An 18,079-nucleotide genomic window follows, 5' to 3' on the forward strand; every position below is an offset into this window, starting at 1 on the left:
AGTTTGCAATGGAAGGCCTGGAGACAGGTTTTACAGGGCACCATTATTGGGTGGCACAGTGAGTGCTGCAACACAATAGTAGCATTTATTTTACTGACCCTGGGTACATGAGGCACCATATAATAGGGATGTATAAATAAATTAGTTGTGCTAACTGGCTATATGCCAAGTTTTACCATGTTTACCACTGGTTAGCAGGAGTAAAGTGTAACTATGGCCAACAAAAACGGGTTCAGCAGAAGAAGGCAAAATCTGGGGGAATGCCACAGAAATGATAGTCATTTCCAACCCTGGTCTTTTCCTGCCCATGCTCGGTTTATTAAAAAATGTGTGCACTCTCAGCATCCACTTGCCTTCCTTGCGCCCTTACGGTGTCCCCTCTTGTATAGGTCGGTGACTATTTTAAATTGTTTATTAAGCATTTCAACTGGCCACCCTCTTTATGTGTGCATGCATTGCACCCACCTTGAAATTATCTTTTTTACACTAAAAAGAAAAACCAGTACAAGATGGCCACCACACATGCTTCCTCTCAAGTTGCCACCCAGGGATGATTTTTCTTAAAGCAAACGGAACACCATCACCTGACATCTGTGATGCATGTGTGCATGTGGAGGCCATCTTGGTAAGAAAAGCATTATCAAAGCCAACAGACCTATTGGCTTTGTCGGTGTTCGTTGTTATAATTATATCAGTTACCCCTTACATAGTGAAGGGGAAGATAGTGATGGGACCAGTCTGCATAAGGGTCGGAATCTGCAACGTATCACACACTAGGACAGATTACCCACCACTCAGGTGCGGTGTCTGCTGAAATAGACCCTCTCCTGTGCCAACATTGGAGCGCTCTTATTTTTGCTTGGCAACCGATATTTATACATATTCTAGAAAGTGATTAAATAACAGGACTGTTTATGGGAAGTAGTTCAAAGTTATTATTTTAATGGAGGTTTTCAAGTCTGTTGAAACCTCTTTGGTACCGGTCAATCAAACGTGTACATTGCTTGGAGTCCCTTTAGCCCTCCTGCTGGTCAGTCTTTGGCCTTGGAAGTGGTCAAGCCCCCCCTGAAAATATGTCTTCTCACAATCAAAAATGTGAAATATGTTTCTATTTGTCAGGACTGCTTTTCTTTGCCTCTTCCCCATCCCTGGCTCCCCAGTCTCACGGCTGCTGCTTTGTGTGCTGCATCGTGCATTGGAAAAATATCTGACAGAAACTTTTGTATCAGGTTTACGTTTCATGCGGGAATCCATGGATTGATCCTCCTTTGACTGCGGCAGAACGGAAGAAGCAGCTCTTAATCAATACCTTGTCTTCGGATGTCGCCATGGTCCGGGCGTTTTGCGCCATGCGCAATCCTGAAAGTAAGCAACGCTATTTTACCATGATTGTTTGCTTTTGAGGTTCCAGAGCAGTGGAGAGGTTGCACGTTATTTATTTCCACAACTGCACTTCATTGACTATTGACCCAGATTTCTTTTTAAAAGTTTAGGAATCACTATTTATCCTATGATCTTCCTAACATCACCAGGGGTGTACCTGGGTGTTCTGTGATTTAATTGCACAGATACCAGCTAAATGTGCTGCACCCTAAACTGACCTTTAAGTCATCGACTAAAAGATAGCGTGCCACTAAGGCTTGAGAATGCAAAAGATGATTATACAGACACCGACTTCTGTGTGAAAATCAGGTCACTTGTTTCCAGTGCAACTTAATAGGCTGTAGGAAGAAGCCACTGTGACTACCCAGACTAGGGGCATGTACATCGTGCTTGAAAGATACACTTTCTCTCTGGGATAATCGTTTCTGAGGTGAACCCAAGGAGAGCTTAAACTCCATAGATCCCCATTCTCATAGCAGCTCAATCAACACAGGAATAGAAAATAATTAATCTGGAAATGTTTCATATTTATATGATAAGATTTCCAGCCCAACCAGAACCTCCAGACACACATATGCATAGAGTGATTCTTTTCTTTCCACCTTTTGGTTTAAAGGGATCCCCATCCAATCAGAGCCCTTGCTCAATGAGGCCTACTTCACGCAAGGATGGTAACACACCTTCGAGACTTATTTTTCAAACAAAATACATTATCGCCCCCTCCAACGTTTCTAAATACAGTACCTCCTCAGACCTTCTATTGCAGCTGTGTTTTTGTGTTTTAGGTGGATATGGGCCCTGCTCTCCTTACATATGATATGCTATTTGTTTTTAGGCATGGTTGTATGATATAGCTATTGCAGGTCTGGAAATATGTGTTAAAAAAAAATAAGGAGTAATTTTAAGACTTGAACAATTCATTAATAAAAATGCCATTTTATCCAGATCTTGTTTTAGAGGTGTGTGGTGACATTGTTGCTGGAGCGAAGTTGATTGTCAATCAAAGTGTCGCAGTTTACGAAGAACCAGATTTGTTAACATCAGAGGGAATACGTGAAATAGATGAAAGTTATGGGAGAGACGACATTACAAATAAACATTTTTTGTAAGTATTGAAAAAAAGTCACATTGCACCTGTAGACTAATCAAATACATGTTTGCCTTCTTAATAAAGAAACTACATTATCGTAGTAAAGTAATGATGGTTCATTCCGAAAGTTGAGATTCAGCGGTGTAGCTTGCAAAAAACACACGCTTTGTTTATCCTCCTTCACATTTAAGAGTAAATCGCGAGCATAAAAATACCCAAGTGTAATTATGCATGTGCTGGGTGGGCTCAGTTGTTATGCGTACCCAAATTACTGCCGAGTTCACAGAAATGCCAATTACTTTTCATTAGTATTCTTCTTCCTTCCTTATCACGTGAGAATGAGGCCTGAAACGCGACACTGGCAATTCGCATTTGGGGATGCCGTGCGCGCAACGAAATGCGTTTTATTTATATGTGTACTTACCTGAAAACCTCCGTAATCCATAGTTTACTACCCCCACCCTGCCCCTCCCCACGTCACCGCCCGGCAGCTACTTCCACTACTTACCGTGGCTGATCTGGAACACAAATAAAATGTGCTAACAGTGAAAAGAAAATGTTGTTCAAGATAATACAGAGAAAATATTATTTACATGTTAAACCACACACAACATGGACATGTTAAACTACTGCAAGTTTAGATCTTATTAGAATAATAGAATGTTGAGAGCTCTATTGAAGACAATGTAGAAGCTCCAAGCTTATAACTGCTTGTATAAGCCCGGAGCTCCAACATTCCAATGTCTGCCTTCATGTTTCTCCCTTTTTAATTTAGAACATTCAACCCTTAGTGGATGGAATGTCCTAGTAGCCTTATAGCCCTTCTGGCTCAGGCTTACCGGTTGTTAAAGGATCTCAGCAGCAGGCTATAAGGCTAAAATAGTGCCAAGTGCACAAATTGGAACTATGTTGTAGAAACGGCCCTCAATTCGTTTTTAAGTGGGGCATTAAACTGCTTCCAAAGCTGCTCATTATGGATGTTCAAAGTAGGGCAAGCTGCTCCGGGTCCATGCCAGAGCGTCAGGGATACTCCTGACCATGCAAATCAGTTCCAGTGAGTTTCACTGTATCCCAGTCTCCTCTGTTGTGGGTCTGTCCCTCCTGAAGCCACATTGAATACCACTGATGCACAGCTAAATAACTTTAATGTTGATCGCCATGATTTATACCAACAAATGTTGATTGTGCTTTTTTGGCCGGAGAGTGTAACTTAGTCATTGTGCACTGTGTTTTCCCAAATATATTTGTGTTCTATATGCAATGTTTAATTTGTAAAAAAAAATAGGTGCCATGGCTCTCATCAGGAGGCCACTGCAGCTTGCACCAACACCTTGCCCCGGCCAGGGCTACTGGTAACAGTGCAAACTCACAGAGTAGCCATCACACTACTACAAGTGTGACAATTCAGACAATTCAAGGGCCCAAAGCTATAAGAATGGTTTGGGTGGAAGGTATTAGTCATTTTAGATGTTTATTGGATTTATAAACAACTGTTTTTGTGCTCATCTCTAAATAAAACAAACAGCGCCATCATGTGGTACCTAGCACCGGAAACCACCGGCTCAAATAAAGCACAGTTTACATGACCTTAGGTGACTTGTAACAAGCGAACTGCATGCATAAATTGCTTCTAGATGCAAGATGGAGGGTGGAGAAGTGGGAGTGAAAAATAGGTCTGCAAAGTTATAAAAGGTAGGTTTTCGCTGGTTTCCTAAAAGTAAGGAGTTTGCTGGGAGCCCTGAAATATAGCGGATAACTGTTCAACAGGCAGGGCTTTTTCGCTCTTTCTATTTGCCCCTGTCCATATGTCCAAGGCGCTGTAACGTTATAGAAAAGTTGAATTACATTGGTTCGGGTTGTACTTACAGTTGTTTTAAGTTGTTTGAATGCTTAACGTTACCACTGTATAGGCTGGTGCTGCAACTCAGACAGTTAATGCACCATTGTGAAATCTTGGAGTCAAATTCTCGAATGCTGGTTGGTGCTGTTGAAACCCCAATAGGTGACACTGGTATTCTCTAAACAATAATATAGTTATCTGATGTGCTCTAAAGGGAGAAAGCATGTATCAGGAACGGCTTTTACTTTATTCCCCGTGTCTTAACTGGGGTTTATTAATGCAACTGCTTCAAAAGTTTGTCTTAATTTGCAAATATTTACTGGTTCGGATTATATATATTGCTAATACAGTACTTAATTGTTGGGAGATTGGTGCGAATTTTATGCACCGTTCTAATATTTCCGAGTGCTTTATTTGCACTTATACTGCATTTATCTTTGAAAAAATCCCCTAACGAATTCCCGCATTGAATTTGTCATGTCTATCATTGTTGAAAGTAAATCAAGTGGATTTAATTACTACCTTCACAGATGTCTGCCAGTACATCTCCTCTCCCGTTTCCTTTAGCCCATTGTTCTGCACATCCTAAAGCAAGAAGAGATGTGCCTTCTTTAGCAAGGTATATACTTTCTGTCTCATCGAACCCTCACAAACAACTCTCGAAGCCTACCTTCCTGCCTGCCCTCATAGTTTTGAAATACATTAAACAAGAATCAAAATTGATGATCTACTTCTGACACTAGATGGCGCTGTTGCATGCTATTGATACTACATTGGCGACGTAGAATTTGCGGCTTCAAAATTCGATCAGTGGATTTTGTTTCGGAAATATTACAGCTGAGAAATCTTTATATTGTTGCTTGAAAGGCGAACATATCTGATCATTGTTTATTGCTGATGATATTCATTGCATTGCCCCTAATTTGGAATTAGAAAGAGTAGGTAACAAAATAGGACCAGTAATGATCTTTTTATGTTTCGTTCAATCTGATGCCCACTGACTGAGTACAATGTTAACAAGAATTGGTAATGCATCGGTTTTGTCTATGTAATGATTAAATAGCTGTTTTCATCAATTATCGTCTGAGAAAGAAAAGAGCTGCCTGACAGGTAGCAGGGAATGGAGAGTATGTGGCGCAGCGGGCAGAGCTGCTGTCTCCCAAGCAGGGGATCCCGGTCCAAAACTCATCAGAGCTGCTCAACATCCTGTGATTCTATACAACAATTTAATCTCTCCGGGTGATAGATTGTTATATATATATATGCTGCAATTGTTAAAGGCAAACCTTATGAAAATATAGTTCCAACAAAGCGGATGTTAATAGTATTTTGCCGGTGGAAAACTGATAAGAGAAGCTGACTAGGAACAAGCATTGGTAAATGGAGGAAAATATGCTTCAGCCGATACAAATGGAGGAAAGGTAAGTGGCATGCACAGGAACCAATGAGAAGCCAGGAAAGAGAGGAGGCGGGATGTAAGCTCCTTTTAAGTTTCTATTAAAAACAATAGATTTCTCAAGCACAGCGCAAGCGCTATGCAGGCGAAACCTAAAAATGTGTTATAAGAGACATAAACATTATGTGATAACACCGCTAAAGTTAAGAAGATTGAGTTAATTCTAAGTATATGATCGAATATTCTTATATCCTAAATAAATAATTCAACAGAGCAGCTTATTTTGTATTGTTTTGTTGCATCAAAATAGCGCTTCATTACCCAGTGTAGGGCTCTGAAGTGCATTTTCAGATGGGTGGCACGCTACACCTCGGGGAGTGGGCAGCTGGCGGAGAATTGTATTTGTTATGTTGCAGTTTAGTGCAGTGCATGAGTGGACAAAGAGGTGCTCTCATCTTTTACTGTGGCGCAACGCAAATGCGTGTAATGGAGAAAGAGTTGTGAGAGATAGGAGCACAAATTATAATTGTAATTAGAAACTTAAAGATAAAGGCAGCTACCATCACCATCCTAGCCTCAAGGGCAGGAGGGTGCTGCGTGCAGGTGTACCAAAAAAGGAGAGGGTATTTTATAAAGGCTCTTTCATCCATATAGCAATGTTGGCTAGGCAGGGAGGCTGTAAAATGAGTATAGTGATGCCAAATCAGCTCGAATGGGAGTTGGTTGCCTGAGCAACAGCCATGCACCTTTCTTAAAGACAGGAGCAGTGCCTATTAATGTACAAATACACCGCATGAGCGAGGAGAGAAGTAGAAGAGGAGTTAAGCCACCCCTCCTCGGCTGAAGGAGGTCAATATTTTGAGCAGGGGTTCGTGTCCATGCACCCTCTAATTTTACCGAGCTCTCTAAGAAGGGAGAGCACCAGTCGACTGTAATCCTTCACTTGCGTGGTTGGGAGAAAAAGGACCTAATTTTTGACAATTTGGTATAGGGCAGCGCAGCAAGGCACCTTGCTGGTCTGCCCTCTGCCTAAGTGAAAGGACAGGAATGCACTGTATATAAGCTATACAATGCATTTCTGTCCTTTCTGCCTGCACTGGCGCGGTTTTGGCAGCCTAGCGTTAACGTAGGTACCCTTGCACCTTTACGCACAAAAACAATCCTACAAGGCATTTTCCTTTTTCTATGTGTTCTGCAGCACACATGAAAATAGGAAAAAACGAGGAGAAATGAACATATTTTTCCTTGTTACGCCTAACTTCAGGAAGCATACGGATCTGACGCTTCCCCAGGGTTACATCATCTAGTAAATCCGGGGCAGTGACAAATTCCATGGGTGTCGTGTGGGAAAACCCACCGCAATGTCCATGGAACAACTCCCAGGCACAAAGATTTGCGCTGCATCACCTTACTCATGATTTATGAGGCCACACAAAGCCATGCAGGGTGGCTTTGCATCACTTCATCAATCTTTATGAGAGCCCTGCGTCACACATGTACCCCTTTACGTGGTACAAAAGTGACAGAGGGCGCTCTTAAATAAGCCCCTTTTCAACAGTGTTAGAGGTATGCATGCATACCAAACTAATTTAGTAAATAAAGAAGGAAAAATAGAAATGGATGAATAATGCTGCAGAACACGTTTCACATCAGAACTGTTTGTGTGAGGGCCAAGTTACAAAACAATATTTACAGACATGCTATATGTGTCAGGCAGGTTTGTGGATCTAATTTCAACCTCCCGTGAAACTGACATCTTTGCGCCATGTATAAAAGCCCATTTGATGCAAAAATTGGGCTGGAATTGAAGTTAAAGGCCAGATATTTAGAAAACATGGCAACCTTAATGAAGTAGCATGGTTTTTCAAAACACGTTCAAAGGTTTCTGTTGGAAAATCATCCTGTTCCCTGGGCACCCTCTAACTTTTTGCTGACTGGTACTGGTGGTAACTGACTCTGACTGACCCTGGGTTCTGTCTAACCAGGCCCAGGACCAGTGCTATGCTGAAAGTGACACATTTATAATACAGTAAAAACACCTACATACACTATGATACACTATGGGTTGGTATACCCCTGTGATTGGCATGACCTACCCTCTAAGGCCCTAGTACATAATAGGGCAGGGGGATTGAAACTACCTACCAGTCCCTGGTATATAATAGGGCATGGCAATTTAGAGGCCAGCAGCCCTTTCTGCACTTGCATGTGTGCACTGCTGAAGCATGAGGTCAGTTTAAAAGTAGCCCTGTGTTGCAGGACTGCTTTTAGAAAGTAAATTGTGCTCAAACTCGACTTTTGTGTTTGGGACACTTAAAAATGGTTAACCTACAATATTTGGGCATATTAGGTACCCCCATGGTCTCCCCTAGGTGTCCCAGGGGTGGGGGATCAGGTATTTATAAGGAGGACCCTTATAAAATGAGTGATATATTCCCTGGGTTAAGTGAAATGGCACATTTCACTCCCCACATTGTGATAAAGTGGTGCCCAAAATCGGCTTTGGTAGTAGGAGCACTGTGGAGGGAGGATCAGCAATATTTTTACATATTCAGAACCCCTAAATTCTACCCTAGGTGTTTCTGGGGTGGGGGCCCTGTAACTATATGTAGAGTACTTATAAATATGTTTTTATAAGCACTGGTGCTGGAAAAATGGCCCAAGTAATTTTTCCCATTGCAAATCCTATACCACATAGGTTAACATTGTATAAAGTTATTAACTAATAACTCTTGATAGGAGAAGGCTAAAAGTCCCATTCAAAGACTTCCCAGAATGGTACTAATAAACTCAACAATATTATATTACTGAAATTCTCCTAAAAGGTACATACAAGAAGTTATAAGACTTTCTTGTTTGTAAGCCCAGATTCAGCCTTCCAGTGGTCTGTCCTAGTTGGTCAGAGTTAAGTGGATTAGCCAGGCTTCTTTGAAGAGGTGATAAAGAGCCCCTGGGGTTGAACAGCTCTGCTGGGAGGGCAGTGTCCTGTTGCACAGAAATGCCAGAGCAGGGGGAGGAGTCGTAAACAATAGACTCCAAGGGAAGGGGAAGACATCAGTGTCATTTACAACTCCACTCTTTTGACCCTAAGCCAGATGCTAGGATTAAGGAAGACATGAACAGATGCAAGGGGGAGAGTCTATGGAGATTAGCCATCCTAGGGGTGTGTTAAGCCAGCTCTTCTCTCCCTGCTGGAAAATTAAACATTATGAATTTGGAAGAATTGGTGCACTCTAGGACAAAATAGTGCCACACTCTGCAGGAAGTGGTCACACCATTCGGTGGTACCCTGCAGCCCCTTGTGACACGAATGACCTCTCTGCTTGCCCCAGAGAAGTTGGAATAAGTATCTGAGAAGGGCAGAGCCCCTCAGTTCTGCTGCTTGAAACTTAAGAAAGCAAGATGGGCCATGCTGGAAGTTGGATGTGCATTTCCTAAGGCCTGCACTCTCAAGACTGCACCTTCTGCACAATCTGAATCTACAGCCTGTGGATTACCTTGGTGTAAAAAGGACTAAAGAGTGGACTCCCTGGAAGCTAGAGATTAACAGAGCTCACCTGGAACATCACCACCAAGACTCCTCAACCTGGAGAACTACCAGTGGATTTGTAAGGGTTTTGTCCAAGTGGATTGTGGGAACTGAAGTCCTCAACTTTCAAGGACCATCTTGGAGCTTCCAGAACCTTGGAGTGAGTTTGAGACACTTTGGGACCCTTTGGGGAACTTCAAGAAGAAGTTCCAGAAGTTTGGAGAAGTTTGAAGCAACTTTGGAAAAAAGCTCCATAAGGGGACCGACTGCCTTCAAACGCGAGTCAGCCTTCCGTCCAGGTTTGCCCCACCGAAAAAGCTCTGTAGGTCCTACTTCCAGAGTTTGACCAGGAGTAGTTGAGCTCCGAGGCTGGCGAATCCTCACCGAATCTGGCCTGGTGAAGGGCATCGAGGGACCCCGTGAGAAAAAGCTCCTTAAAAGTTTCTACGTCCGAACCAAGAAAAGGTGTCCGGGACCAACCGCGAAAGCCAAGCCGCCTGCCTTCAACCGCATGTTGGCCTGGTTCCTTGGTTTTCTCCGCTGGAATGCTGTGGAGGTCAGACTTCCATAAGTTTGACTGGGAGCTCGTCGCAAGGCAATCTGGCAAACCCTCCCCAAATCCGGACTGGCTGAGAGCTTCGACAGACCCCGAGAAGAAAAGCTCAAGAAAAGTTTCCAAGTCCGAAGGTAAAAACTTTGACCCAGACCTACCGCAAGGGGTAGCCGCCTAGGGTTCCATTGCGGTTAGCCTGAAACTCTGACTTTGACCAGGTTTATCGTGACCAGATGTCCCGATAAGGCGCTATAGGTTTCTATGTGCTAGAAAGTGCTAAATCTTTGAAAATTCATATCTCCGATTCCCTACAATGGATTTTTGTCGTTCTGGTGTCATTTTAAAGAGACGAATATTTCCTATGTTCATAAATTGATATTGGATTTGTATTGTGTATTGTGTCTTAATTATTTACTGAAATTGTGTTTTTGAATGCTTTACATACCTGTCTTTGAAGTGAAGCCTGCCTGCTCGCAGCCAAGCTACCAAGGGTTGAGCATAGGAATAATTTTCTGAGACCTATTTTGACCCCAAAACTGTGTTAGTGGCTCTTATGCCAGTGGCAGATATACATTTGCCCCTACTAATATTCGATTTTCGAACAGTTTCCTAAAAAGAATCTGCGATTTTGCAGACACTTGACAAAAGCCTGTTACGTTTCCAGAAGAAGTTTCTGCCTCAACAACGAGGAACCTCGTTTCTTTGAGACAGACACTGGCCTCTATGGTTGTCCATCAGGCCCAAGGGGATGAGATGTTATTTTACACTTTATGCTACTACTAAGAAATGAAGGCAGGGAGGAAGCCAGCAGGGAAAAAGTCACTGACAAGAGTATGTTAACTGTAAGAAATCATTAAGCTATCATTGTTATCAAACCTAGGCTCCATAGGACAGTCAATTAAACCATCTTGGACATAACATTAGCAATGTTCAAATATACAATTCAAGTGCAAGAAAAATCAAATAATGGGAGAATGCAAAATGTGTAATGATTACTTAATCTACCTGTCCTCGAAAAAAGGAACTGATGCTTTAATAAGAGGGGGTGAAACATTTAGAAGATGGACTATTTCTGTTTTCTCACAAAGGGCAAACGTGGAGCCGACTGAGACCAACCTGTGACAGCAGTCTCTCAAGTGAGTTATGTTATGTTAAATTGTAGTTATAGAGTGACAATCACCAGTAGGTCTCTAAGCGCTGTAACATAAATCAGAAGATCGCAAATCCTTCCGCGCAGCTATACTCAACACACAGTGGAGTAAACTTATCCAAACGCCTCGGTGAACAGAAGGGTCTTAAGTCTCCTCCGGAACGGTAGTAACCTGGCTTCCTTACACGTACCATCCGGTAGCTTGTTCCAGATCTGGGGGATAGTAACTGAAAATGCCTGGCCCCCTAGAGTCGGAGACAGCGTCCAGGCGCATAGGGCCTCAGGCGGTCTTTGATGTATTTGGGTGCCTCTCCATACTGAGACTTTTGTGCAATGCTTTGCTTAATGGGAAGCCAGTGTAACTGTTGCAGCAGAGGGGTGGCATGGGCTCTTCTTGGCAATTTATAAATCAACCTTGCCGCATTGTTCATAACCACTTGGAGCTTCCCCAGGAGTTTTTCGGGAAGCCCAGGTTAGACTGCATTGCCATAGTCTAAGCGTGACAGGATTAATGCCGTCATGACCGTAGAGAAAGACAGCAGGGACACCAGTTTCCGAAGTTGCCGCATCAAGCCAATACAGCTCTCCACAACAGCAGATACCTGGCTATTTAGGGTCAGTCCAGTGTCCAACTTAATACCCACGCTCTTCACTGCAGGCACCGGTATCGGGGTGGTGCCCAGCTCTTGAGGCCAAAAAACACTGGACCAGTGCGAGACCCCCGACGTAAGAGCAAGCACTTCTGTTTCATCTGGATTTACCTGCAATGAATTAGATGTCATCCAATTCATAGCAAACCTGAGAATATTCTGGACGTTACGCTGTGAGTCGGGGGAGTTGTCAATTCGCACAATTAACTGGGTGTCATCAGCGTAGTTAAACACCTGGCAATCTGTTTTTGCCAGTGCATCTATCAGAGGCTGAAGGTAAGTATTAAAAAGCATAGGGGACAGCGCGGAGCCCTGTGGGACCCCCCATCGTAGGCTGCCCTTCCTAGACGTGCAATCTCCTAGTTGGACTCTTTGAGACCCATCCTCCAGGAAGGAAGTAATCCCAGTGACTCCCAGCCGCCGGACATGGGCTAACAACTGTACGTGGTTCACCTTGTCAAATGTGGCTGAGAGACCTAATAAAATTAGAGCTGAGGGGGTCTTCTTATCAGCTGCAAGCCGCAGGTCGTCCAGCACTGAAAGCATCACCAACTCTGTGCTGTTGTGAGCCCTCAACCCGGCTTATCGAGTGTGTAGCAACTGATGTTGTTCAACGAAGGACGAGAGGACTCTGAGTACGTGTTGTTTGAGAACTTTAGCCTGGAAGGGGAGTCTGGAAATGGGTCGGAAGTTTTTAAGCATCCTGGTGTCCGCCCCTGCCATTTTCAGCAACGGGATCACCAAGGCTTCCTTAAATTTCTGTGGTACCTTTCCTGTCGCCAAATAAAGATTTAGTAGGGACAACACCTCAGCCTCTATCACTGGGATGATCATTTGAACAACTTCGGTGGACAAGGGTCCTCAGGTGACCCCTGAGTTTACTTTGGCCACAATGTGAGCTAAATCATGTGGTTCAAGCACAAGGAACACAGAGAGAGCAGTGCCCTGAAAGTCAGGCGGGTCCCCCACTAACAGGGGACAGGGGGTGAGGCACATGTTACCTATATCTATGATAATGTCTTCAACTTAGTTAAAAAGAAATCCTGTATCTTGTCACAGTCAGCTTGACTGGTAACCGTCCTTGGCTCTTTCAGATGACTCAGCTCCCTGAGTACGTTAAAAGTCTCTTTCTGAGTATCTGTCGCCTTGCTGATCCTTGCTTCATAATGCGCAGATTTGGTTCAGATAATTGAAGCTTTATAGAGGGCCAATTTTTGTTTGTATGCCTCCTTCGGCTCAGGATCGCTCACATTGATGGAGAGCTTGTTTTTCCCCTCTAAGTTCTTGCGTGTACCATGGGGCCCCCTTCATTCAATTTGTTATTCTTTCCCTGCAGGCAGGGGCTACCTCGTCAATGGCTAGCCTCAGCCGATGTAAGAATTCTTCATACTTCAAATCCGGGTCCAGGACTGAGATCCAAGATGTATTGTCTCATTCAATACTTCCCTCAGCTTGGCGTCTTCTATCTTATGCCAATTCCGTACCACCCTCCACGCTGGGGATAAATGTTTGGGGCGGCTGTCTACAGGGAGTGAGAGGTTGACAAAATAGTGATCAGACCAGCTACATGGTCTGCAATCAGTATGTAGTTTAGCTGATGACATGAGTGTAAGAAAGACTAACAAGAGTGTGGAAAAAATATCCAGACCAAGGGGCTCATTAAGGGATTTGGAGGGTGAGAGCTCATCGCTGCCAAACTTGCAGTTCAACTATCTTATTTAGCGGTGGGGACACTGCTGGTTTGCATTGGTGGGGCCCCACCTGTTGTCACTGTTCCCACCGCTGCTTGCTGCATGTTGTCTCCACCCTGGCTCTTGTTGCCAGTTCATCTACTGCACTCCCCGCTTCTCCTGCAACTTGTCCTCACCCTCAGAATGGCGAACAACCTGATCCAAAACGAGTAACACTACGTCTACCTACTCCTAGCTGCTCTCAACTCTCCTAGTGATTCCCCTTCTCTAAGGAGAGGTTGTGAGGGGAGACAGTGATACTGTAGACATTTACGGGGTCTTGTGAAGACCACAGATAATCAGTGGTTGTTGTTGGTGAAGCGGAGGGAGTTTATTAGGTGACTACAGTGCTGGTAGCCCAGGGAGAGGAAGTGGTCATTCTGGTAGTTTGGTGCAGCTTGTGCCCTGTGGACTTGCTGACCCCATCTGACTTCCAATTCCACCTTTTCGTGACCTCTGTGCTTCCCGGTGTCTCCGGTATCTTCTGTATTGTTTATTACGACAGATTGGATTATAGGACAGCCAGCCACTGCTACCATACAAGTTAACTGTTTGGGATTAGTGCCCCAATTGGTCTCCAAGGAAGCTCTAGACAAAAACTTCTGCCCTCTTATTCACTATTTACAACCCAACACAACCCCAAGCTTAAGCTGTGGTAATAAGTAGAGCTCTGGCAGGGTGTGTGCTGCGGTCCAGCGGGAAAGGAGTTCGAAATGGAAGTGGAAGCGGCACTGATTGAATCTACGAGGAGTGGAAAAAAGCACAGCAAAAGAGCTGACAGGTGCTGGGGGAAAAGCTCTGCTAGGCACAGGGGGGCTGGTCCCCGGCAACGTAGGATCTGCTTCCGCCCCAAGGACACCAAGGAGCCCACCATGCTAACGAAGGTGCTGGCGATATGAATATTTCGAGTTTAACTTCTCAAGTCTCCCTCACCAGCAGTGGAGGGGTCCATTTAAAAGCGCTGTTATAAGTGGTGTTATGGTAAGAGGTCAGCAAGAGGGAGAGGTGGCTTGTGCCGCTGGGGTGCAGTCAAGCCCCCAAGAGGGACCCAGCGATGATTCCCTGCCTCTGCCAGTTCGAGGTCACCCTGATAAATCAGTAGTCCATGAGATGGATCTTGGGTTGCAAATGTCCTTAGTTTCGCCAGTATGTACCCTCTCGCCTGAGCCTGTTATGCCTGTTACTATCTCTGGCACTTCCCCGACAGAAGCAGAGAAGATCTAGACTTTGGGTCGAAGACAGAAGTCAGTTAGGCTGCTTGCCAGTCTACCTTCTTCTCTGGGGGATTTTGTTGCAAGACATTTTAAAGTTAGAAGCCCCAGCCTAAGACCTGGCACTAATGAAAATGGGGAGGAGATTATTTTGGTCAAAAGTAAAATTAAATCTGATGTTGATCCTGAAAGTGAAAATGGAAATATTACCATGAATAGTATTACGAGAATGGAGGAGCCCTGCACCTCAGGAGCCAAAGAAGGTGGTGTTATGGGGTATGACGTCCCCTTTTCTGAGTTTCCACCCCTAGGTGCTTTAGTGAAAACCCAATTTGTGGGAAATGTTTACCCACAGAGTTTTTTTTCACTATAATGAAAAAGTATGTGCGTGCTCAGAATGCTTCTCTGCCTTCATCACTTCTGCCATGATGAAGTGTGCTCAGAAGCCAGTGAGATCTCTGCCAGGCAGGTGGGTCTCCACAAGCCGCGTGGAGACCATGGCCTCGCTGACCTGCAGTACATGTGTGCTGCTCATGGGCTGACCCTGTTAGTCTAAGGTGTGCTCAAAGGTGTGGAGCGCCCTGACATCACATTCAAACTCTGTGAATCTGAAGCTGGTTGGAAGAGCTTATTAGACACTTGTTTGGTACCTACCTATGACTGCACAAATCTTGTGGTAGTCAACTAAGTGCTGCTTGTGCTCGATATTCCCTCTGCAAAATCTCCAGCCACTCTGGACTTTGTGCGTGCAAGCTCGAAGGCCATTCAGGACTAAATGCTCTATTTACACATGACATTAATAAAATAATAATAAAACAAGCTGTTGTTAGTCTTTCAACTTGAAGAAGGGAATGACAGTGAGACTCGAGGCACAACAGTTGTGTGCTGAGAAAATATTTTCATTGTGGATACATTTTAATGAAAGTTTTTTAAGTTGGCTTCACCCTGACTCTCCCCCAAAAATGATATGTTTTATGCGTGTTAATTAGTGACATCTATTTGTACATTATTTGCATCTTGTAAGTCATGCAGTGACTAGTGCGCACCAGGAACATATGTGTTGGGCATTTACAGAATGCTGTTCTCTTTCAGGGATTCCCATGCAAGGTCACATGATAGAATGGATGCCCAGCCAGCAAATCCCAAATATCCCTGGATGCACAACTCCGAATCTTTTGAAGCGGATGAAAGTTTTGTTGCAGAAAAGAATGGACAGTTTTTTACCAATGCGGAACTATACAACAATTACAGGTTTGTGTTCTAGGAATGGCATAATTGGGGTCGGGTGTAATAAGTAATGACTGATACTAGAAAGTGAAAAGAAAACTTACCACTGTTGTCAATGTAGATGTAAAGAATGAGAGCGTCAAAGGCTGTGCATTGGCTATTTCTTTAGACAATTTTTTCTACAAATTCTTCTTTTTTCAGCTATTTGTCCAAGTTCAGAACTTGTTCCACGTCTTAAATTGCATGCTTGTATATTTTTTCTAGGAGTGGGCGACAATTTCGGTTCCGCTCGCGGAAATTGCGACATTTAGACATTTTCGCGTTCCGCGCGGAACGCGAAAATGTCGAAACTTCCACGATCGGAACGGACATATGAAGGTGCAGGACAGGATTCATTCTGGCACGATGCTCCTGTCACTAAAATTAAACCTCAACAGGAAGCACTTACAGATATAAATAAAGCAGGGGACTTAGTTGAAGCTCAAATTCAGTAACGCATTAATCAGCACAAAACATTCGGGAGCTAGGTCGAGGCTGGGCAGGTGTGCTTTTCTCCCCACATCTACCGTCAAAAATTAGCTGTGATCCTTGATGGAGCTCTGTGCATCCACGACTTTCTCGAGCTCAATCCCCGTGTAGCTCCTGACGCCAGGAGGTTCTGTCTCCTCATCTGCTGCTCTGATCGGTCTCTGGCCCTTTATAAACAAGAGGCATGTGAACTGCGATGGACAGCTGACTCGAGGGACCCGGGGCCCGTCGGCGTGGTGGCAACGTTAGAGACACACATGGTCACCGTTTACCGTAGACAACTCTTCTGGCCCTTTATGCAGCTGTAGTGTGGGAAAAGCACTATACATTTACCCAACGAGGTAGCACTTACTGATTAGCCAGTAGAAAGTACTCCAGTTGAGGAGAGGTATTGCACAAAACGGTGGCATCTTCTTGGGTAAATATGCAGGGCAGGATTCATTCTGGCACGATGCTCCTGTCACAAAAATAAAACCCCAACAGGAATTCAGTAACGCTGTAATTCAGCACCCAAAAATCTCCACGATCACGCAAAATTTCGCGTGATCGCTGAGAATTTTTGCCGTCTCACGATAATTTGCGAAAGGCACTTTCGCAAATTCCGCCCACCCCTAATTTTTTCCTCCAAGCTTACTTTAGTTTCCCAACTTTGCTGTGGCGGTGTGGCCATTTGAATTTAAGGTCCTGTATATTACTTGCTTTTCCTCCCTTAGGCCCTTATTGGCAACACCCCCCGCTTAAGTGTTGCCATCCACTTTGAAGTAGCTCTCAAGAATGTATCTGTGAGAAGAGACTGATATAGCATGCCAGCACAAACGGAATTGTCATGAAGGAAAAAAAAATGTCCTCAGCTTGCACTGTTTTCGAAGAATAGTACAAAGAAAAAAGGGGACTTTCACCATAGCATTTATAAGTACAAGCAGCAGTAGTACAAGAGTACTCATTTACATACCCTTACATGCCTTTGTGAATTGGCCCTGAAATCCTCAACTCCCTATTAGTAAAAGTGCAAAAATGGCACAGTCATTTCTATATCTGCTAATTGTATATGAACATTTCCTGAATATTCCCATTTTATTTCAATTGTAGATGTTTTGAAAGCAATTGACAAAGGCATGTAGGTGTATGAAAAAGAGCACTGAAGGTGGATTACTGTATGTACTCCAAAATGCCTTTGTGAAAAGGCCCCAGCGTTTTGCTGCCACTACACAAGCTGTGTAGGTAGTTTTTCATTTGAGACGGGGCGGATGGCACCCTGTTAGGAATAATACTTGACCAGTGCCCTTCCTTTGACGGTCTACATTTATGAGCCACACCGATTATAACCTCAATATTAATGTCTATATTAGGCCTCTTAGAGCATACAGACATCAAAACAATAAGGTTTTGTGACAAAAACAGCAAAGTGCCACATCTTCCCTAAGCACCCTGTTTCAAGTCAATCAATCAATCAATTCATGTTTATTCGATCAAGTTAAAAATGATCATAAAAGCACACATAAATACATCATCATAAAATTAATACAGAATTCTATTTTTAAAATTACATATATTTTAGCACAATTCTAGAATAAAGACAAAAATGCATTAAACACGTTAAAAATTATTTCATATGCTGAGTCTAAGTACTTGTGTTGTTATTTAGCGGTCTCAATGGTCTATACGCCATCCCTTCCTCTTCCTCATGCAGGTCCATAAGAATGACGCAACTGCATAACAAACCAAGGGGTCAGGTAGTGTTTTTAGAAAATGTAGTGCTACCCAGCACTACTTAAAATTCCTTTTCTTTAAG

At 43.7% G+C, this 18,079-nt stretch overlaps 1 protein-coding gene across 2 annotated transcripts in view; it reads left to right on the forward strand.

The window, feature by feature from the left end:
* DCDC1 (doublecortin domain containing 1) overlaps window positions 1-18,079 on the forward strand; it is a 1,503,674-nt gene that overhangs the window by 1,217,590 nt on the left and 268,005 nt on the right. For both annotated transcript variants that reach the window (XM_085648291.1, XM_085648292.1), the window contains 3 exons: window positions 1,230-1,365; window positions 2,329-2,488; window positions 15,625-15,783. In XM_085648291.1, the coding sequence (XP_085504417.1) occupies window positions 1,230-1,365; window positions 2,329-2,488; window positions 15,625-15,783 (455 nt within the window). The remainder of the gene's footprint in view (window positions 1-1,229; window positions 1,366-2,328; window positions 2,489-15,624; window positions 15,784-18,079) is intronic.

This window comes from Triturus cristatus, chromosome 3_2 (assembly GCF_964204655.1).
Source record: "Triturus cristatus chromosome 3_2, aTriCri1.1, whole genome shotgun sequence".
NCBI classification, from domain to species: domain Eukaryota; kingdom Metazoa; phylum Chordata; class Amphibia; order Caudata; family Salamandridae; genus Triturus; species Triturus cristatus.